The 24,624-nt window shown below is 38.9% G+C and overlaps 1 protein-coding gene across 1 annotated transcript; it reads left to right on the forward strand.

Annotated features, from left to right (window-relative positions):
- Nucleotides 1-948: 948 nt before the first annotated feature.
- LOC105361743 (irregular chiasm C-roughest protein-like) lies at nt 949-13,129 on the forward strand. The gene is made up of 6 exons (XM_011498997.1): nt 949-1,196; nt 3,729-3,884; nt 5,884-6,134; nt 9,799-10,034; nt 10,563-10,692; nt 12,584-13,129. Exons 1-6 carry the CDS (start codon nt 983-985, stop codon nt 12,686-12,688), a joined length of 1,092 nt encoding a protein of 363 aa, XP_011497299.1. The 5' UTR covers nt 949-982; the 3' UTR covers nt 12,689-13,129.
- The last annotated feature ends 11,495 nt before the right edge of the window (nt 13,130-24,624 follow it).

Below are 24,624 nucleotides of genomic sequence, written 5' to 3' on the forward strand. Positions count from 1 at the left end.
GAAAATGTCGCGACAATTTTTACATTACGATGGTTTTAAGAGAAAATATCATTGCAAAAGCCAAATTCAGCGGAGAATTCATACAAATTGCACTAAATGTACGTGCAAAGTTGGCATGCAATTGGACGATCGGATAAAAGTTTCGTAATTCGGTTAAACCACCCTTTAACAAGTCTTAGAAAATCTATTTTACGGCCTAGTGATACAATGCTTCGCTTCCAATTGAATCTAATGCGCCTCGCACAAAGACGTTTAAAATCCATCGCAATATTATTTCTAGAATAATTAAATCTCACTGTGGAAAATAATACGTAACTTGTTAGCTATCTCGCGAAAAAGTGGAAAACATCAAAGAGCGGGGCTTATATTAGTTGGGAAAAGCCGCGAGCAGCACGAGAGCCTGGACGTCCCAATGGGGTTGTAAGCCCTGGTAATGAATGATAGCTGTATGAGGTGATTGATGAGGGGGAGGGGGGGGTAGTAGCTGACTGGTGGGACGTGATGAAATGCCAGTGCCGCTCGAAGTTGGCGACAAATCGCCCTCCTAATTGAGACAATTTTCCGATAAGCTTCTAGCAATAAGTAGTTGCGTTAGTTTGGAATAGGCCTGAAGAAGGCGCGTATCCGCCGTTTATTGAATCCCCGACGTATTCATGAACGGTTCTTGGCGAATAAAAGAAGAGCAATATCCGATTGCGCGATCGAAGCGAAACAAAGAGTCACGGTAAAAGCGTAGCCAGTTCAGTATCCCTCAAGCGACGCGAAAAATTGCTCGAAAAATATGAAATTCCGTAGGAGGAGGAGGAGGAGGATGAGGAGGAGGAGGAGGAAGGAGGAAGGAGGAAGGAGGAAGAAGGAAGAAGGAAGGGGGGAGGGGGTGGGGTGGAATAAGGTCGGGAATAAAAAAGCAGCAGCGTCAGTAGTTGTAACAAACGATGGATTTTGTTTTCCACAGGTGCAGTGCACCGCGATATCCGTACCAATGGCGGACTCGGTGGTATGGAACTTCGGTGGACGTGAGCTCAATTTCTCGTCGAATAATAGCCGCTTCTACAGGCACGAGGAGTACGAGCCGGAAAGGGTCGTCAGCACGGTCACACTCCTCGATCCAGTTCCCATTTATTTCGGCGATTACAATTGCACGGTGACCAATGCCTACGGCACGGACTCCGCTGTCATCAAGCTCACGACCTACGGTAAGTTGGAGCGAAGACGTGGTTCGCGCGCTCGAGAATCTCCCTCGGGGGATAAGAGCGTAAGGTGGTGGGTTTCCCTACTGGCCCTTTCAGCATGGCTATTATTATTTTTCCGATGGCTGTTACGTGACCGGTCCGAGGTCCAGTTAAGTGATTCTTTCTCCGGGTCGAGGCTTGAATCCCGACTACTGTTAATCCTTTCCGATGGGGGAGAGATTCGGCTGCTTCATTGGTTCTCACGCACATCCACTGTATTTGCAAATTTATTTTCCTCAATATCGGCATCGGGGCTTCTTAATACGTCGATTGGATAATGATCGACGACTTTATTATACGGCGGTTGATAATTGATTTGTAGAAGGGAATGGAAGAGCAGATATTACTATATAGAAGGCAAGCTACTTTTGTCCTATAAAGTATTGAATTTTATTAATGCATAATGGAACTTTGGAGAAAGGAAGTAGTGCGCCAGGATGTCTCGGATAAATATCCAATTTATGTATATATATATATATATATATCGTGACGTATTTTCTTCCATTGTCAGCGGTATTTATTTATTTAAGCAATAAGTACATATAAGCCCTTAAGGATGCGAAAAGTATCAGTCGGCTATGGTTGTCGAGCTTTACGGGTGTGCGGGTATATAAAGTGTTATTTGTTTTTCATTTTCTTCTCTATTCTAAAGGCATTATTATTGCTCGGTAATAGCTTCATACCATGAAAAGGCCACAATTAAAGAAAAATATGATCTCAGGAATATTATGATAAGAGTATTTGCGACTTTGCTGCCTCCTATACTTTAACTTCAACTATTAATGTGGCATCTTATTTAATTCCTCGCCAATAATATTTGCACTGGCTGAGTAAGTGTATCTTTTAAATTACTTCACTGAGCTGCATAAATTTTCAAGTCGCCATCGGTCTCGATGAGAAATTTCATATTGATTAAATGTATAAAAATGTAAATTCTGCTCCAGATTGTACTTTATATTGGAATATAACTTGTATTATTCAAGTTTCCGGACTAACGTTTAGATGCAAATTTCGTCGTCCGTTCAAATTTCGTTAATAATAATGCAGATAAGAAAGAGCAAGGTTATTAACATTAATTAATTAGAGTAGTCGTTGATGTTTAAAAAAAACTCGGAAATTGAAGGCAAACTTTTCCAATCTAAAGATGCTTTCTCAATAAATTTGTACAATATTGATATGTATCGAGTGTTTTCATGGCTACGTCAATTGATAAAATAATAATTTTAGAGTGTGGAAATACGTTTCCAACAATTCCATAAACATCACCAACGTTCAACTTATTATCTCTGACATTTACAAATCGTAATACACATGCTCTACATCGATAAATAGCATCGATATTTTTCAACTACTCGTTAAAGAGTGCTAATGAAATAGCTTGCGGCTCTTAAAACCTCCAAATATCAACTTTTAATAAAAATTATCGGCTACCGATCGATCACGATCCATCAACCCTCCAATTAATATACCAAGCGTGAAAAAGAATGTAAATCCGAAAATCTTAAATGATGAGCCACGAGAGCAAAATCGCCTCGATCGATTCTCTTCTATCTGATCAATGATTATCATTATTCCACGTTAAGAAAGGAAAGGAGCGACCGATCAATCAAATAAAAGTTTTATCGGTCGCCGTCACGGAGCTTTTGATAATCATTAGTTATTCGGAAGCTCGTTTGCGCAAGCGCATTTCACGTCTGCATTCCCCTAATCTCGTTTCTCACTTCGACTTATCAAATTATCCTTGGACTGTTGCGTTTGCCTCTTGGTCGAGTAGAGTAAACAATGGGGCGACAGATTAGCCCGAATGCGCTTGACGACGTCAACCGCATCGTCATCACGGGGTTATCGAATAGTCGATCCCCTCCACCCTGCCCCCACACTAGCATCCACTACGTAACATCTTCCCCGTGAAATTCTTTACCGAGCTCTTTTCTATTTGCCGAAGCTCACATCCGGTGTGCGATACTTACTTCATTCGCACGTGCTTTCTGACGCTGATATTTACGTCGTCGATTTCGTCTCTTCTCGCGACTTCTATTGAAATTTACTATCTCCCATCTCCATTACCGGAATTTCAATTCTCAAATCTCCGTTTCGAGGATGTTTATAAAACAAGCACTTATGAAAGGAACTCGAATGCTTGAATGAGCCACCTGAGATGTTGCCGCAAGCTCTTTATCTTACAAATATATTTAAACAGTTTCCATTAGTAGGGATATTTCTTATTGCAGAGCAAAATGTCCGTTTAGTTCTGCGCCAATGAATGAGAGCCAATGAAGTACGACTAATACGGAGATTTAACTATTCGATAAATCAAAAGATATGCGCTATAGCATTTTCTAAGGTTCGCGTCCTAAACGACGATTCTAGCTTAATACACGTATTTCTTATTCTTCTCCTTCTTTTTCTTATTTTTGGTTTTTGTTTTTTTTTTCGTCTCTTTTGTCATTTTTCATTGAGTTAATTACTTGCTATTAAACTGAGCGTGACGCTTAGCGTTGATTCCAGTCGATTGGCAGCTCATCCTGATCATCATCGGACTCGTCGTCTGCGTCATACTCATTGGCATCATCGTCATCCTCATTTTGCACTGTCGGGAACGTATCAAGCAGCCGCAGCCAAAAGTTGCTCAAGCCCACGACAACGACATGCGTAAGTATAAGTTTGAATAACCGTATTTGTTTATTATTTCGTAACTCCACTCGAGGCTCTTCTGTCGCTGACTGGGATGGCAAAAATTTTTGTTTATTAACGCGAAGCCGAGGAGATTCGTTTTTTTTTTTTTTTTTTTATAGTGCAGCTTCAATCTTGAAAATGATATTGAGCGATTAAGAATATTTCGAAAAGTTTTCAAAAATAGTGTGTAACACTTGTTACTCGTTTAAATAATTTGATGAAAGCAAATTTATCGTAAAGAATAATAATCGTAATGTGGAACGACAATGCTTCTTTAAAGTTTCCCTCGATTAAATTAATCCTAAATTTTATCATTATTTTCTATTAATAATTTCTTTATATTTTCAATTATTAAAAATATAACGATGTCAAGATACTTTTTGAAAAATTAATGTAAAATTATACGTAATGAGCGTGAGTTTATTTTCAAAATATCGAAATTATTCCGATCGTCTTAAGAATTAATCGCACCTTAAAGCTGACTGATATTTCTGCAAATCCAATTAGAATCATTATTCACAAACTTCTATTATTAATGATAGATCAATATTTTGTCTGGGAGAGTAACATTGATATATTTTGCTGGAATACTAAGCAATCAAACTTCCAAGACTTGCAAACATCATCGTTTTATAATGAATACATCGAGAAAAAATAAATACAACAACAACAACAACAACAATAATAATAATAATAATAATAATAATAATAATAATAATAATAATAATAATAATAATAGTAACAATAATAATAATGATGATAGTAATAATGATAATAATGATGATTTGTCAGAAATGACGCGTTTGTCAACTAATGAAGTTAGACGTATGAAATCATGAAAAATCACAATTAAATGAATTTTACACTCGTACCTAAAATATAATGATTGTAACAATTCCTTCGAGTAACCATTAATTTTGCAAATGTTTGTTATCTATTTAAATTTTAATTGAGAATGATCATACCGAGTAATTTAAATAACGAAAATGCACGAAACAATGACCGATAATTGGGACGTGTGCGCCACAGATATATCATTTAGTGATTTATTAAATTTAATGTGATGAATTAGATTCAATAATTTAATGGCATACGCGTTCAGCAAAAGACAAAATTATATGTAAAACGATCGGCCTCGTCGATAAATTTTATCTGGATTTTAAAAATTATTAATACGACATGAAAATAAGAAAGCATTAATCATATTGTAATCGCGAGCACGCGATCGCATTGAACTCCATATTGCCTACTTTCTCTCATTATCTTAACATGCACGGTTACGTGGAATCGTTACACCTTGATTTCGAGCGTTCGAAAATTCGCTTACAAGGACCAAATTGACCCGGATCAACGACAACGGCCATCACTGAGATGTAATACAAGCAACGGTTGTACATTGCAATAACTGATTCGCGCTCGACGCAGTTATCGCTGATCAGCTCCTCCATCTTCGTCCACATTTACTTTTTTCCCTCTGCTCCCGCACATCCGAACCCGGCCACCTCCACACAGACATAAAAAATAATCGACCTCAGCTTCCACACTCCCATCTCACTTCCCTTTCCTGTCCAACAACCCATCCTTCTGCCTCCTCATCGTCTACCCATTGCCCTCGTAAAGCACGCACATAGATACGTACGGACGTACGTAAAGAGGGACGGATGGCAGAGGGGCAGGTGGAAGGGCGCGGACATTTAGCGAAACAAAAAACCGAGCCCCGAGATGCCATAATGGAACGTACGTCAGGCGGCAAAAGCTAGCCGAGTGCTGCGCTTGCGATAGAGGTCGAGACCGGCATGCGTAATTTGAAAAATCGGGGCCAACCCGCGCTGCGCGAACATTAACGAACAAGGGGCGGTAAGGGGGGTGGGGGCAGGGGCATCGGTAGCGGTAGCAGTAAAGGCGGCAGCAGCGACAGTAACAGCAGTACAAGCAGCAGCACACTGAGGGAGTTTTGGCTTTTGATGAATTGCAGAGGAGACGGATTCGAACGCCGACCGCTACCGTGAAAGCGACCGTAGCAGCAATCTCTCGGACGTCAAAGCTGACATTCGCGCAGGCTCGAGCGTTAGTAATGCCGAGAGCGTGACTGCATTGGACAGCGAGGGAGAGGGTAGCACCCGGGGGGTGAACGCGCTCGCCCTGGCCGGACCCGTGCCTAACCCTATCTCCGGTTTCCGGTACAGCGCTGACTACACCGAGCCCTCCTTCCCGCCCAAGAGCAACGTAAGTCTCTCACTTCTCTCTCTCTCTCTCTCTCTCTCTCTCTCTCTCATTTCGGCTTTTCTTTATTTATTCCATCGCTTTACGCTTATTTTTCTTCGTTACCATTTCGTTTTAATGCCCCGCTTGTTTGTTTATTGGCAAATAAGCGAAAGAGCCTGGGATTTTGAAAGTATGCTCGTACTATACGCATTGCCGACGAGTTCGCTTCGGCCAATCGGATTGCACTTTTGTTTCATGCTTTTTGCCTTGGGGCCATCTCTGCTTCTGATAAACTAAAAGTGCTTCCGGAAATTTTTGACAGAAATGAGATATTTTAATGCACGACCGACTAGGTAAATCAGGCAGATGTTGCTCTTTTTATTTTTTACGAATAAGCCTGAACTCACTCGTTTCAACTATCGCATGTGATAATGATGATAGCAACATTTATTGTGCCGGATTTTCAACATTTATTCTATTTGACAAAGATTTACGTTGAAAATTCATTAGCATTACTGTAACTCTTCGAAAATGCACTTCTATTTTTATTAATATTTATTTATTTTTGTATTATTTTCTTTTTTATTTGTTTTATTTATTTTTTTATTTACTTTTATTTTTAATAAATGGCTTGATTTCCTTGCAAGTTATAATAAAATTTTTGCTAAGCTTAAAGAATAATAGAATTTTTAACAATATGACACCAATGCTATTGGAGTTTTATATTTCGTAAAATAAATCAATCGAATTAGAAATTCGGAATATCAAAAACTGGCCAATCAACGTTTCAAGTCCGCAAAATTAAAATTAATATACGAGAATTATACTTTATGAAATTTTTGACACTTGTTATTTCAATGAATAAAGATTGCCAGACATTTTCGACAAAAAAATGACTGGACGATTAACTTTTTAACATTATCTACAAATTCCTTTTACCTAATAAATATAAATAAGCGTATGTTCAAAATAAATAAGACCCCAAATTTGTGACAATAGAGATGAAAATGTAAAATGTTGAAAAGAAGCAATATTTACCAATAATCACAAAAATATGCAATAAACACACGCACGCGCGCACACACACGCACACACAGAGATTAAAAAAAGAATTTATACATTACTATCTTATAAAGAATGGAATAACAATCTATACTCTCTATTAAAATAAATTCCGCTTTTCCCATTGACTTGTGTACTTAATTACACGAATGGTCTAAGCTTGGATAATTGTTGATAAGAGACCTATAAAAACCTGTAAATAACCCATAGTAAATGGAATATTAATGATAATTAAAATCATATTAGAATTATACTGAAAAAAAAAAAAAAAAAAAAATACAAACGGACAATGCTATTTTCATTAAAGTAATACGTATTTTCACAGGATGTTTTTGTAATTACATTGAGCGACGAGATAGGCGCCGAAGATTAATTTCAAACTCTAATTTGATTCTAATCTATATTATAGATATGATTGATTTCTCGTATTTTCAAATAATTCTCGTATCCAATTATAATAGACTTTCTATTTAATTGTATTCTTTCCATGTTTCATAATCTTTACGTCATTCATTCATTAATAATTTATATATGCCCAAAATATTATAAATTTCATACGCTCTGCCTTATTTAAAAATTCCCATGTCTATATATAATTCGAAATTAATTTACATTGTTAGAAATTGTTAAATATTCACATATGCTTTATAAATATATCGATAAATGACAAGGCCATTTTCTTTCTCCTACATGATTATCCATTAGTTGGGCTCTGAAAAGCTAGCGATGTGTATTTTAATATTTCAATTCTAAAAGATAATAATGATTTCACCGCTTCTTCAAGCCCATCGTAACTATCCGCTTGGAAAATATCACTCGAACTGTCATTCATCCAAGATCTTCAATTATACTTTTAAATTTGTAAATATATGCACTTGCATTTTCAAAGTCTGAATTTTAAATTGCCTTAATTTGAAAGTCTAATTTATTTTGATTTTCCTGACTATAGCATTGATGAACAATGTCATACGCTCGATTCCAGCGCTTAATTTGTAGTGGCAACACCTTATTCAAATCATAAATAGTAATCACCGAATTTTATTTAAGCTAAATGCAATTTCAAGCACGCACGCAACCACGCGAGTATACCTACCTGTATGTAATAAAAATGTAACTTTACCAGTCGATAAAAATCGGAGCACAGTACCTTCATAATATAGATAATGCATTAGTTTGACAATTTGTGCGCGCTGAAATATAATTTTCAATACCTCATTTAATACCGAATAGAAACACGTTTGCCTAACATACCAATCGCGTACTTTAATAATCACCTGAGAAAATATATTTTTTGTCATTTTATTTATTCTTGCAATGCAATTACAAGATACTACAGTCTTATCGTGCATTTGGCCCGAAGGTATCGTTGTTTCTAATTTAAAATTCACGTCTGCTCAGACTTGCGCGACTTGTAATTGTCGACCTACACCGGCTCTCAACTATATCAATATTTCAACATTCAACATATACGACGCTCATAAGCACTCGCGCCTACTGTTTACTCGGCGCGTCTGCAATTCGCGTCTGCAATTCGTATATTTTTGAGCAGCCGTAAATTTCAAACTACTTCATTTCAATGGATTGCATGAAAAATTCAATGTCAATTTAAAATATTGAATTGGCAATGTGTCGTAAATGAATATTACATTTAAAAAAATGAATGATTAATAGACGTGGTTATGCTCGCATCTAATCCTTTAATATTTCAATAGGACCGTGCACCGACACCGTCAAACTCCACTCGTTTTTACCATCTTACAAGCGGCCGATACGCGCACACCGTTGAAGTACTTTCCCGTAGCACATCGTTCTCGACAAAAATGCCCAAAAAGAACACCAATGATCCCACTTAGACCAAGAATACAAAAATTCGCGTTGTGGAAAAACAATCTCGCTCGACAATATCACGCAGAGTCAAACAAAAGTGAATATGAGATGGTTGGGTGGGGAACGGGGAGTGGCAGAGGAATGATAGGGTGTGATCAGAGGCTTGACGAATGTAAACTACACTGGGACTGGGCCACTCACGTAATATATCCACGAGTAATTAAAATCGCCGGATAATAATGGTTTAACGCTCTCGACGAGCCATTTATCTTAAAAGTCGCTTGGTAATCAGTCGCTCAAGATCTAGGAAGGAGCACTTGGCAAGTCGACGAGCAATGGTGAAGGGGCAGTGGCCCGTGACGTTAGCGGGGGGCAAGCGCGGAGACCTTGACGGTCGAAGGCTTTCGTTTATTTCACCTGGACGAACGCTATCGGAGACCACGTGCTCGTTCGACGGTCGGAGAGGTGACGAGTCATTGCACGACTAGTCGCAAAAGCCGCGCAACTCGATCTCGCCACTCGCACGGCCAGGGTTAACTGCTCGGGCGGCTCGCGGCTGCGTACGGTTAGTTGATTGGATGAGGAGGCGGACGTGGGTGACGGTGACGGTGATTGGGGTGATGGGAAGAAAGATACGATAGTCAAACTCCAACGAGGCAATCCCAAGGCTCGAATTGGAGACGACGATTTTCTCTGATAAAGTGCCCCCTCCCCTCCTCTACCCGGCACGCCCCCTCCACCCTCACTCACCCTGTCTACGTGCCCAAGTTTTAATGCAACGAACGATGTTTCACAGGACGGCAGCAACAACAACGGCTACGTGCCCTACGTGGATTACACGCGCGACTACATGCCGCCCTCGACCCAAGGAATGGGGGCGTCTCGCGAGTCCCTCAGCAGAATCCCGTCCAGCGGCATCCTCGGATCGAAGAAGATCGGCCTGAGCTCGGCCAATTTGGGTGGGACACCGCCCCAGACAACCCCAATTATAGATCCCCGATTCTCGGCCACTTACGGCAATCCTTACCTCAGGTAAGAAAGTGGGGTGAGGCGCTTAGGCCGTGGGCACGATCGGGCTTATCCCGTTCTTAGAATCGGGCGGGGGGGGGGCAAATTTTCTCAGCGGCCGCTGATCGAATCGCGCGACGATGACGACGACGACGACGACGACGACGACGACGACGACGACGACGACGACGACGACGACGATGACGATTACTAGAGCGGATTAACGAACCGCTGGCTCAACCCTCGCGCCTCTAGATATTGCCCGGTAATTTCTTTCCGCGACTAAGGAGACTCCCTGCACGAGTACTCGATTAAATTCCAAACCTCCCCGCCCTTGGCTGGCTTCCCCTTCCGCAATCTCCCCCAACGCTGTCCCTTCTATTTCCTCGGATCCCTCGCTCTTCCATGCTGCGTTTATTCCTTGTTCTCCGCTCTCACCGCCCGACCGTCAGCCACTTTTGGCCTTTCGTGCTTTTGAATAATCGGCGCGCACTACTGGCGCAAACACCTCGAACGCGATTAACTTTTGGACGTTCTTGTGTGAAACTGCAGAATGTCCGCGGCGGAGCAGCTGCGACACGCGCCCCACACGGCCATACCAGGGGTGACGCCGGCGCCGCCGCCCTACACTCAAGCCATGCGAATGAATAACCTCAACACGCTGAACGGAGCCGGGCCCCAGGTAATTTTCAGTCATCAATTATTATCGTCCCATTCCCATACTCAACATCTACCCTCCGCACTTGCCTTTGCGATCCCTACCTCGCGCTCTTTATTTCTCATTTCTCTTTTCTCTTCTTCTTTTTCTTTGGCCCCCCTCCCCCCGCCGCAATTTCGCCTTTCCATACGCAACCACAGATGAAGAGGTCACCGACAGAGAGGGGGGGGGGGAGAAGGGAGGGGAGGAGAAGCAGACGGTGATGAATACTTTTTTAATTGGCGCCGATGTACGGCCAAGATGAATAGGCTACTTTCTCGAATTTTTCTGATTTGATTTTAAAATTGAGCAGGTGAATGGCTCGAGACTCACACACGTGCTTCCGTCTGTCTGGCTATACGAATGTGTGTGTACGTGCTCGAGCATTCTAGATAATTCTCCGAGATAACAAAGGGGGGGGGGGCAAAAAGAAGATAAACCGCTTGGCTAATAAATGATACGTTAACGGGCTAATTAATGACCTTCTCGTCTTGAATTTTGGTACGTCCACGCGCGAGAGAAGAACACTTTTGAGAGCTTATGAATTTTACGTTATTAAATTGTATCCCATAACTAAGAAAATGTCAATTTTACGACTGCGAGGGTGAAAAATATTTCGGCTCAAAATGTGGGTTAATGCTCGAGCGTGCGCTTCGCTACAAATTATATCGAGAAGAAAATTTATTTATTTTTTTCTGAGCCACGGATAACGATTTGGGAACTTTCGTAAGTCTACTGTATTCTCAAAAATATCTTCTACCTTTCACCAATATTCTTCAATGTCCTGTAACTTGTTTACCACTTTGCACACGCGAACGTGTAAAAACCGTATGATGCGGTTAAATTCTAACTTTTACAATTCCGACACAAGGATAAATCAACGCGCTCAGTCGTACAAATATTTCTTATTCGAGGCTTCTTCATTTACATCGGGTTATGCCTTTGTCCGTCTTCTTGTCGCCATATACAGCATAATTTTTTGTATGTCAGACAAGAGAGAAAGTGGTGTTTTTGCGACGGGAGGGGGAAGGATTGGGAGTAGTGGAGCGGCGGGGCGATGAGTGGGGCGGTACAAGAAAAAAACGGATGAAAAAAATTGAGAACTCAAGAAGCCATAAAAGTACCGTAGGATAGGCGTATCTTGCAGAAGGATAAAATTTCACAGTCAACTCCAAGTTTTACCCATATTGTTAATATCGCACCTATCCTTTGGCTCTCGAGCAGTGCATATGTGCGCGTCTTTCGAGTTTATAATATTTAAAGAAGCATTTACTAGATTGAGTAATAAATATAAGAGAGGATAGAATATCGCCTCAAAAATGCGTGCTTTTTTCTTCTCTTCTCCGGTTTCCGTTCCCATTCACCTACCTCGCACGCTCTCGCGCTCCCATCTTGCGCGTTACAATATTTATCGCACGCTGCGGCGAGGCGTGCAAACACAAATTCAGTTTACGATTTGCGACACCCCCCCCCTCCCCCGGGCATTCCCAAACACCGAGACGTCGAGTAAAAAAAGGAGATCTCTCTCCCTCTCCCTCTTTCATCCACTCTTTTTTTACTCGATTGGGCGTCCCCTTCGAGTTGCCTCCCAATCACTCAGCACGAGTCCGAGAAATCCTCCTCGCACCTCGACCTTCCGCGTGGACACCTTCGTCTCCTCCTTCTACTCCGCCCATCCACCCATCTCCCCTCCATCGTTATCCGTCACCTCCATCAGCCAGACTCCCACGACCCAAGTCCCACGGACCGCAGGCTCCGACCTCGAAATCAAATCTCGCACCTGGGGTGAGCACCTGCGAAGCCCCGAGGTGGAGAGAGGGAGTTTTAGCAACCGCATTAACCTCCTTAACGTCAACTGCAGGCTTTATGCGTGCAGGCGCCGCTCTCAGCCCACTACATAACCGGCGGCCCGAATGGCGGCGTCGCCACGGTGAAGAGGACCACCGCAGCAGCGGCCAGTGCCCTGGCGACGCACGTATGAGACCGGCCGTCATCCAAGCGGAACTAGAGCTACGAGAGCATCGGTGCCGGGAGAAGGGAGCCGGCCCTCGGTCAGGTCGAGCGAGTCCTCAAGCAGTTGAGGTGGGCGAGCCGCGACCATCGGCGCCTACTCCTCGAGCGACTTGAGCTCGGGGACCTCGCGGACCTCGGTGACACCGACTCGGACGGCCAGCCGAAGCAGTAGCCACGACACCGCGAGCCAAGCCGTGCTCGCGCACTCCCCATCTATAAATACCATATATATATAAACACATGCATAAAGACATTTATAAGCGCGCGCCTACGCGCATATATAAATATATAAATATGAATATGACGATATATTATAGCGGGGCACCGTCGAGCGCGACGGTCTCCATCTACATACTTGTGCGCCCGTGTTTGTCTCTCTTTCTCTCTCTCTCTCTCTCTCTCTCTCTCTCTCTCTCTCTCTCTCTCTCTCTCTCTCTCTCTCTCTCTCTCTCTCTCTCTCTCTCTCTCTCTCTCTCTCTCTCTCTCTCTCTCTCTCTCTCTCTCTCTCTCTCTCTCTCTCTCTCTCTCTCTCTCTCTCTCTCTCTCTCTCTCTCTCTCTCTCTCTCTCTCTCTCTCTCTCTCTCTCTCTCTCTCTCTCTCTCTCTCTCTCTCTCTCTCTCTCTCTCTCTCTCTCTCTCTCTCTCTCTCTCTCTCTCTCTCTCTCTCTCTCTCTCTCTCTCTCTCTCTCTCTCTCTCTCTCTCTCTCTCTCTCTCTCTCTCTCTCTATATATATATATATATATATATATGTGTGTGTGTGTGTGTGTGTGTGTGTGTGTATGTGTGTGTACGCGCGCATCAGTGTGTATGAGCGCGCGTGTTGACGAGTCTTCCTCCGGCGAAAGGGACATGGATGAAGTGAGCGAACGAGTGCTTTTCAGTTTTCTATTATATGCACACATTGACATGTGCGTGTATATAAATAGCGAGGGATCTTTTATACGCAGAGGCTTTCTTCGCTGAGGCCACACATCACGGTATTGACAATCTTTTATCGGCGTACTCGTCTTATTCGTAAGATCTCGTTAAGGTATTTAAGTAGATATTCCGATCCTCGGTTCCTCGGCACTTGTACAGTGGCTCCCGCCGACCGAGCGCTCGACCGGATTATTATACCCCCTTAATTTCGCCATTCTTTACCTTCTTCCGTCCTCTCCTCGTCACTCCTCACCATCGCAACAACCCACCCACTCGCCCACTCTCAGACGCCCATTATGCAGAGGAGCCCGTCAGTAATTACCACGGCGCTCGGTAGCCGAGGTCGCCCTGACCGTGTTATTCCACTTGCGGCTTACGTAAGCTATTAGAGGATGAAAAATGTCGGAGTCATTTGTTCGATTTCTATTGCGGCACTTCTTTACTTGTGACCCGCGAGTAAATTGAAACGATGACTTGAAATCGTAGCTTCTTTAGCGTGCGCCTCCACCTTCGAGCGGACGGAAAATATTAAAAGTTGCCCGAGAAAGGAGAATATTAGACGTTAATGAGTTTTAGCTCGCGGTGAACTATGGGATTAGGAAGCGCCTAGGGGTATAAAAAATATACTATCTGGAATGCTAGTCGCTGCGTTTAATTACGTAAGCGCAGTTCACGTATCTGAGTGCTGCTGTGCTTGCGGGTGCAAAGGTCAATTTGCATTAGAAAGTTTGATAAGCTAAAACGCTACTGCTTACTTGGTATTCTCCTTTGGGCGATCGGGGCTCACGAGTTTCGCGATACGAATTACTGAAGAAAAAACGTGGCGATTGCCGCTGCATTTATCTATCCTTTTCCCTCGTCAAAGAATGCGATTAGTCATTGCGCCGTGACAGACATCCGGCGAGCGTAATTGACGGGGTAAGAGAGCGAGACGGAAAATATACTCATCGCAAGCGTTCAGCGGCTGTTTTCATGATAATTATTGTGGCGCTCAGGTCGCACGCCGTGTATAAAGGTAAAGCGAATGGAGAGGAGCAAAAAAGAAGAAGGAGAAGAATCTCAGTAGCTTCAACGTCAGCGAACCATTGAAAATGGTCTGCCGACGGAGTAAGTTTCCACTTGGCCTGAAACGTATTATTCCACGAGATAGAAAACGGGAAAAAAAAAGAGATAAACAAAGGATCAGACGTGGATGTCCCTCATTACTTCTGCATCGAATTTTTTTTTCTCCTCCTTTATGCATCTACAATTTTGTTTTACAAAGTCTTGTATTGAAAAAGCGTCACGGTAAAACATTTTTTATGTTTACGTGCAAAACCTTTGGTGCACCACTAATTACCGAGTACCTTGAGATAAAAATTCTACCGATCAACGAAAGGCAGAAATTTGCAGTATACATGCGCAATGTATACGAAAAAGACTCGACTCATAAAGTATGCATAAATTCACATTTGAATTTTTTCTCTCGTGATAAATATACAATTGAAATATATCAAGATTAAAAACAAAATTAAAAAAAAAAAAAAAAAAAAAAACTAAAAAAAAATACGAAAAGATCGCTTTATTTCTTCGTATTAATTCAGAAAATTTAATCATTTAATAAGAGGTACTCGATTATATGTATAATTTATTGAGTGTTTCGTACTTGTGCGCGTATACGAATCTTTCATATTTCCGTGTGTAATCTCGTGCAATAACTAATATACGCGATATAAACAAAAAATTTTTATTCAAAAGCTGCCCACGTCTGTATGTAATACAAGCTACATGGACACGCAAGGTTCCGACATATCGATTGCGTTTGTAAATTATTTAAAGTTAAAAAAAAACGATGAAATTATTACTATATATATACGCACACACTCACACACATAATAAATAGTGAAAAATTAAAATATACGTCTGTTGTCAACGTGAAAATTAAAGCCTGCGAATATGTATCTAATATGTGTGTGCGCGCGCGCGTGCGTGCGTGCCCCTGTGGGTGGGTGGGTGGGTGGGTGGATGGGTGTGTGCGTATGCGCGTGCATATTTATGCATGTATAGAGTTCTATATTATGAGTGGGTGAGTAGGTGTGGCGGATATATGTATGTTTGTTTGTGTAAATATGAATGCGTGTGAGAATATGTGTGCATGTGCGTACGTATGTGATGCGTATACGAATTCTATTTGAAATAGGCGTTTTGCTTCAAAATTATGGTGGATCGTGTTGCTGTAAATATATGTCGGCGTTTATTTCAGCGCGGAGAGCGAAAATTATGAATTTGCATAAAAAAAAAATTTCCAAGATTACGATCGTGCTACGTGTAAAAACTACTTTTCTGTTTTACTTCTTAAAAAAAAAAAAAAATAATAATAATAAATAAAAATAAACAGAGATTTATTGCATTGTTGTACAAAGTTACGTTGCCTATATCGTCGTTTGTGGGCTGCGACATCTTATCTGTTGTCTTGATTATAAATTTTTTTGATAAATCTTTTGAAGTTTGTATATGTCCATTATGGGTGTAGAAAAAAATATTGAAAAGAAAAAAAAAAGAAAAAAAAATAGAGCAAGAATCTTATCTTCCGCGTACTGTTCCTTCGGCAAATAAGGGTCTTAAAAGTCCTGAACAATACTGAAATGTGCATGCGTTAATTTTCCTACCCTATTGTTACATATATTAAAGGTATTTCGCTTGAAGAGAAATTTTGATCGTTAAATCTTATAAGTAGTCGTCAGAATTAAAGAAATATTTATCGTTATTATTATTGGCGAAGCCTCAGGCGCCGTCAAGTTTTCGACACGACACATCGCCAGCAGCACAACTCAAATCCTATAACCTCATTTCCCAAAGCTCCGCGACGCTCCAAAACTTGTGAATTATTATTGTCACGGCAATGAAAATGTCGGAAAATTAGATACAGAACGTTTTTGATACAGCAGATTATTGATTTCTAGCCTTCAGCTCGGATGGAGGGAGAGAAACAAACGCTCGCGTAGTCGTTTATATTCAGTTTGAAAACGAACAGCACTAAAATGGTAAAAAGTTTTTATGGGATTCCGTGTACAGCGAAAAATAATTAATATTGATAACGAAACAGGGTAGCCTATCAATTCTTTAACGCAAAAAAGTGAGATGAGAAGGAGCCTAAAGCCACAAAGGCTCTTTACTATTAAACGGCAGAAGCGAAAGCATGAAAGAAACAATCGCGCCACTGTCATTATTGTTATCGATAGATATTTGTCGGTGATATAGCATTGATATGTGCCTATCACGTTCGAAAGGAATAAAAATAAAAAGTATAACGGGTAGAGGTAACCGGCGATGGAGGATAAGGGGCGATTGGGTGGAGGGGGGGGGGGGCAGCTGAAGCGTGCAATTATGAAAATATCGTTTTGTGTGCAGGCTGATCTATCAAACGGCGATAAAAAAAAAATACGTGTACATATAGGAAAAAGAATTTTAAATAAAATACGCGATTGCAACAAAACCAAGGCAAAGTATTGTAATTTATATACAGAGTCCTGTATAGAGATAGTATTTGTGTATATAAGCAAAGAGAAAGGGATAAATATAAGAGAAAAATATTATGGCTCACGGTCTTTTTTCCCCGAGTAAATAAGTTTAATTAATTTTTTGAATAACAATTACGAATCGCTATTAGCGTGCGCGCACATCATTCGACCTTTGACGTCTATCGAGTTCGCCAATCTTCTTCTATCGCACATTTTTCATTTTTATTGAATAAACCAGTTCTATTTAAATCGGCTAATGTGAAATACATCGAGCCGGACATAGAGATGCTGTAGAATATGAAAAAAGCTAAGCTCGATAATTTAATCGATTCGTTTAAGTGATATTAAAGCTTTTAAAGCTTTGATGAGCATCGATTTTCATGGTATGTACAATATTAGCGTGAATTTACCTCCAACGAAGTTTAAATCATAAACATTTCGTAGCGTTAAACGTCCGAAGAAAAGAGAAACGTGTGTAATTGAGTTCTAATGACGACAACACACGAGCTGATTTGTATCTAAAAATTGTGTACAGTGAATAAGGGAACGATATTTTATACCGTTATCTACTTAAAACTTTGTCGTACTTTTTAATTCAATGAAAAGATTAAACGTGCAACGATAAGGACGCGTGTGCACGGTGTCGCGATTGGCGTACATGTACGCAATTACATACGCACACGTTTGCTCGGCATATAGCGAGACGAGGATTCGCGCTTAAAGCAAAAAAAAAAAAAAAAACAAAAAACAGCCGTTGTACAGGTGTCGAAGAAGGTGTATAAATACAGTGTGTCATTGTAAAGAATGAGAAAAAATAATATCTAATACCGCGCCATTATCATGCGAAAGTGTTTGCCACTCCTTTTCTTACTTGGCACGCGCAGAGTATCTGTAAATATGCATATAATAATAATATGTTCGTACCTTGGTACTGTTATACAGAATACTTTATGAGAGAATAATAGAGCATATTATTGAACGATAAATTAATTAATAAATAATTACAATCAATATACTGGGTGATCCTGACGAACGTTATAATTAGAAAATTTTATCTCATTTCATCCTTGTAATGATAGTATATTATTAATAATAATAATAATAATAATAATAATAATAATAATAATAATAATAATAATAATGATGATGATGATGATGATGATGATGATGATGATGATGATGATGATTATAATGAGTGGATATTAGGAAAGGAAGATGAGTAGACGAGGGAAAAAAGTTTTCACGCCTTTTAAGCTACGGGATCGCCCTATACGTATTAATTGTTTATTCTGTCAATTATAATATAAATTCAAATCTAAGTGCATTTCTTCGCCTTTTAATGACAAGTCAAGCCAAACTCAAAATACCATCGTAAAACGACGTTACTCGATCGAGCATCGCGACGTTGACAAATGACGTTTGCCCGATGAAAACTTGGATAACAGCAATTATTGTACACAATCTGTCTTCTGAGGTTTTGTAAGTGGCTCGCATTGAAAAGGCCGTGATTCCTTGTCCCGCCCCTCTCAAAGTTTTCGTTAAAAAGTTCGAGCTTTTTACCGGCGATCGATATCGCATAGGGATCGTGCATTACTCTCGGGAATGCTTTCGGTTGTCATCCAAGCGTACGATAAAGTGACGCACAAATCTCCCGCGGCAATCGAGTATCCTGTTAAAGAGCCAAATAAGCTCCCTCCACGGTAATTTACGTCACGCCCCCGCGAACTTAGAAGCCTTCTTTTGCCTTTTTACCGACTCACGAATCTCTTCTTATGCTCTCACCTCGACCGTTCATCAACCCACAGTCTTGAACCACAGAATGACCTGCCATCCCAAAACTTTCCGTAGCACTTACACATCGCTCTTCACGACAGCCACTTATCTCTATAATTATATCCGGGCATTTCGAATATCATTGGAAATAATTCACTTAATAATAATTTTAATGCCGGCTTTATTCTCCGAGATGATTTTCTGACAGGTGCTCGAACGTAATCATACGGACGTAGCTCATATTTATTTACGATATTACGACGAGCGTAGCGACAGGAGAGCAAATTGCTTGAGATACTCCAGCATCTCATTTATTCGACATGTCGCAATGACAAGATCCCTAAAATTTCAAGATCATTGCGAAAGTACGCAAAACTTCTGGGCTTTACAAATTTCAAAACATCGCGATCGCTTTGTACAGTCTAATAATTCTCCGATAAGCAATAAAACTCTCGATCGTTCATTCAATTTTCATTAAAACAAACAAAAAAAAAAAAAAAAAAATCTCAATAAACTGTAATAACAAACTATTAACGTTATATAACAATAAATCATACTAATCCAATAAACTGGCGTATGAGGTACAAGGAGTAGTGCACCTTAATTGTAACGCATGGTCTGTGATAATAACAGGAAAATAGTCAACGAGGATGAACAATTGATATTGCAAATTAAAACGAAAATTGAACGGATAATCGAGTAACATTAAACAATGATATCGTTTATATCGTTAATATTGCAAAATATCCCTCGATGTAATAGGATTATCTCAGGAAAATTTGTTTTGCCCGTCTACCGGAAGAATTAATAGCAATGAATCGTTCGAACGTCATCTCTTGACTCGTCGATCTTTCGGCTCGATTCGCGATCAATAAAACGACAAATAAACATAAAGCTAAATCAGCATATTACAGCTTCTCTATAAGCGTGAAAATTATCGCTCGATCTATGGTAATCGAGTTATTTCGACTTTGTTGAACAAATTTTTCGATAGTTTACGACTAGAGAGTTACGGCCCGTTAATGACGACTACGGTCCACCACCACCCCTCCCCCCAGCCCAGACTAACGCATAATATAAGTCTCTCGTCTAAGAAGCCACAAAAACATTATTTCCATTCTCAATTTTGAAACGAACTCATTTGAAAATTTCGAAAAATTGTTACGATACTTTCTTTAGAGACTGTGGTTACTTTAGCAACGTAAAAAAGTAATTACTAAAATGGAACCTGCAATTGATGGAAAAGTTGGTTAAAAAAAAAGAAAAAAGAAAAAAAAAGAAAGAAAAAAAATTGACTATACTTCCGGGTAGTAATATACATCTTAATATGAATAATAATCTAATTCACATTCGACTGATCGACACGTAGAAGGAAGAAGATAATAAAAGAGAAACAAAAAAATTAAAATTATATATTACGTATTTTTCTTGATGTTAAGCTTTTCCTCGAACGTCTAGAATGCGATTTCAAAGCATAGACGAAAACTGAATTTTTCATTGACTCGTTACGCAATTATATATCAAAAATTAATTGTACATATAAATAGAAGTTAAAAAAAGCGATAATCTCAAGCGATCAATTTCTCCGTACATTGCATTCGTACCAAATTTGCTCTTTATGCGCTCGGAGAGAATTCTCAATTCAAACATACACAGCGGAAAGTGAGATTTTTCCATTTGATTTCAATTAATTCATCGAACATAAAAGACTTTCAATGATGCACAAATTTCTCATCAGCATAGGATTCCGAGCTAAATTGCAATCTTACACAATATCTAAAAGTTACACAATGACGAGTAGTTTTAACTTTTTTCTAATGAAAATCGACACAAAAATGGCTTACTTCTGCTTCGTATTTATTATTTTATACCAAACATATCAATATTTATACGATATATTTAGAATTAGCGATATTCTATTTTCTGAAGATTAGTTATAGCGAGTACAGTCTACGATATTTAATTATATTAAATATTATGTAAAATTGTCTCCGTCTTCGTTGCATCGTGAGACACTCAATCTCTACACATTGATAAAAATATTCCATTTTTATCCATTTTTGCGGTATTTCCACGCGGCTTTATCTCACTATTCTGATTACACGTACGAAAACGTTAAAAATAACAATGAAATATAGAGAGACATACAGGACCAATTTCCACGCTTAGTCAAAATCGATTAACAAGTTCCAAACAAAAAACCACGATTAATCTTTATATGCATCGCATTAAGAAACCCTCGAAAAAAAAAAAAAAAAAAAAAAAAAAAAAAAAAAAAAACTAATATATACATAACTATTTTTTAATAATTCCACATACGAAACCACGAAACATATAACTGTTATTATAACTATCCTTACTTACTTCTCTTTATAAATTGAGAATAATTTAATTTGCCTATGAAATTAAAAGATTACAAAATTAAAGATTGAATGGCTGTAAGAGAACAATGACATTGCCATGGCAGGCAGGGATACGCGATATAATATAATTGTGTGTAGAATAAAAATTGTTTATCATTTAGTGAAATAAAGTTTGGACATTGGCGACGAGCGTGTAGAATTTGTATCGGAGGTTAAAGTAAAAATTCCAAAGCAAAATTCACAACTACTACGTACGGCTGGACGTACCTTTACAATAAATATTTTGAAAGCGATTGCATTCGTTTATTAATTGAGAAAAATTAATATATTTATAACTATATTCGAGAAAAGACTGTGCTGATTTTTATAACGAACAGACGAAAAGAAGAAGAGAAAAGACAAAAACTTTTACCGAAGCTTACGAGTCAAAGAAAAAGTAATCAAAATAACAGTAAAACGAACAAACGATCGAGGTGTTTCTTAAATGCGTTAATTTTTAATACTCAAATGCTTAATGCACATAAATAAAGATAGTTATTGCGATCACTGAATTTTCTACGTAAAATAGCGCTAATTATATCTTGATAGATGGTAATTCGGCGAGTAAGAAAGCTCTTTCGAGTAATTATGGAAGCAAGTAAAGTTGAATTCTCGTGTGCAATGAGTTGACTGAACGTTGATTTAAAGAAATTTAAAGCGAATGTTCCATATTTCTATGTTAATTAATGAGGTTAATTGGGGTAATGAAGGGGCGGGTAGTGGGAGGGAGGGAGGGAGGGTGGGGGAGGGGAGGATTGCCGATTATCACATCTTCCTCTAATCATCGACACATCCAAAAAAAAACCGATGTAAAGATAAACACATTTTATACGTACCTGTTGAGTGAGTATGGGCAAACAGAGAAGTAAATGGTATATGCAAAGAAAAAGCAAGCAGACGAATATCTAAATTTATTATGTATAAAGATAACGGAAAAAGTCGCGATAGGAGCTTGCGTATGAAATTCCACACTACTAGTGTACATTCTCAACTAAAAGAAGAAGCATAAAGAATATACAAGATCTTCCGTTGATTGATATTAAAGAATGCGTGAACCGCTAAGAACGATCAAGCTACCTATAATTCTCGTGACAGTGTGCCAATGAAATAAAAAGCAAAAAAAAAATAATAATAATAATAATAAACAAATAAATAAATAAATAACGAAAGAAAAATAAAAACACATTCTATAGGTATTGCCTAAAAATAATTATCGATTATTTGATTCGGCGTTTCTCTTTATTTTTCATTTGTCTAGTGTGCGTACGTCATGTTGACCTTATTTCAAGCTTTCTGTTAAGATGTAATTACGTCTAAAGCGCAAAAAGATGCTCTGCTCAAAATCAATTGCTTTTAATTGCGAATTTCTATAATACATAATTTGTATAGTTTCTTAGCAGAAGGCTGAAATAACTTTTTGTTGCCAAAGACACGTTTCTTTACATATTATTGTACGTTGTGTATATTAACTATTTTCTTGATTTAAATGTTGCACAGCGATATAATGAACATGATTTATCGCACGGCCGTCTAAAGTGCTTCGACTCGTGAATTTTATAGATTTTCCGACTTCCTTCACGAATGTGCGTAAGAACGAATACTTTATGATTATATTATTTAATTTCTTTTTCATTTACTTAAGAGCGGATCATCATTTCGTTATTCTAATACTTAAGTCTATTCGCTATAAGTACGTATTATATTATAATTACGTGCCTTTTGTATATTTTTCATTGGCCTAAAGGAGCCCGATATATATATATATATATATATATATATATATATATATATATATATATATATAATACGATACGCAACGATATATTATATATTATCGATTGAGCTGTATTAATTTTTTTTTTTTTTTTTTTTATACAGATTTTAGGAGTTTTATGTATCGCAGCCTGTTATTATTTCATTAAATCCTGCCATATTCTAATTGTACAAATTGTTCATTTTTTTTATTTATTTACATTTTTTTTAACAGACATTTAAAATAGTTTTTTACTTTGTTATCGAGAGATTACCGACTATTATACTCATTATTAATAATGTTGATTTATTATGTGGAATATGTGGAAGATAACGATTACGTAGATGACTAATTACCGAACGGACTGGATTAATTAAATTTAGATGCAAACGTACTTTCGATCAAATAATCTTTATCGAAATCAATCAATGAAATATTCAAATTCTCTCCCGATGCCGAACAAAGTAAAGACTTTATTCGTTCGTTATTACTTTCGTTATTACTTCTACCCCCCCTTTTTTTTTTTTTTTTTTTTTTTTTTTTGTGTTGACATTTCGTTCTTTATGGTAAGTTCAGTTATCGATATTTATTATAATGCTTTTAATTTTAATTGCCTCTCTTAAACTCCGTTATGTTCTTTATGCTATTGTGTATTATCGCCTCTGTAGGATTAATAAAATAAGCACGTAAAATTGCAAAAGGTGCGATTCACGATTTGGAGCAAATCCCTATATCGGCATAATCGAATGCTCATAACTGCATGTGTCTCGATGTACAGAATGAAAATGATAATGAAATGGAATACCGAATTCACTGCTCTTAAAGAATCCTTGTATTATAAAAATGATTTGTATAATCGAACGGACGAGCCAATTCGTTACGAAAAAGAAAAAAATATGTTTGTTTTATTAACTCATGTTGAGTCTATATGCTCGAGTGGAAGGACTTTGTTGTAAGGTTTAAGCGCGCGCATGTGTAATAATTGAACGAGTTGTATATCACGAGGGAGCATTATCGGATCTCAGATGAGAGAAAGAGGTGCCGAGCGCGAGTAAATTTTCCGCTCTTCGGTCGGATATGAAATGTGAGAATGTTCCAAAGAATGAAGGACGATCTCGATAGGCGTGAAAGAGTATCTATCATACATCACGGCTGCTCGCATCTTTACTTTCAATTCGGGATCCAGCAATGCCCGTTTCGCGTATAGATTACTTGCCGAGCGATACATTCCCCTCTTCTTGGTCCGGAGGACTGAAGGAAATGGCCCGACGAATATGAAGATTCGAGGCTGTTACGCGTGCGAGCCTGGGAAATCACGGTGGCGTACCTGTACGCGATGTCGCTTTGATGAGTTTAAAAGGCAGTGGAGGGCACTAAGTACGGCAAGCGACGGATCGCTTTTAGAGTTTAGAGAGACAAAACCAAATAATAATAAAGTAAAAAGGATAGGCAATATATTGTAAATAAACGAGTCTTCGTGGAAATTATGTGTGGTTTTTTCGTACATCAGTATATTCGATTTTTCACACGAATACTTTGTAATTGAAAGTTCGCGCGT

Source organism: Ceratosolen solmsi, unplaced genomic scaffold, assembly GCF_000503995.2.
Source record: "Ceratosolen solmsi marchali unplaced genomic scaffold, CerSol_1.0 scaffold2, whole genome shotgun sequence".
In the NCBI taxonomy this organism is placed as follows: domain Eukaryota; kingdom Metazoa; phylum Arthropoda; class Insecta; order Hymenoptera; family Agaonidae; genus Ceratosolen; species Ceratosolen solmsi.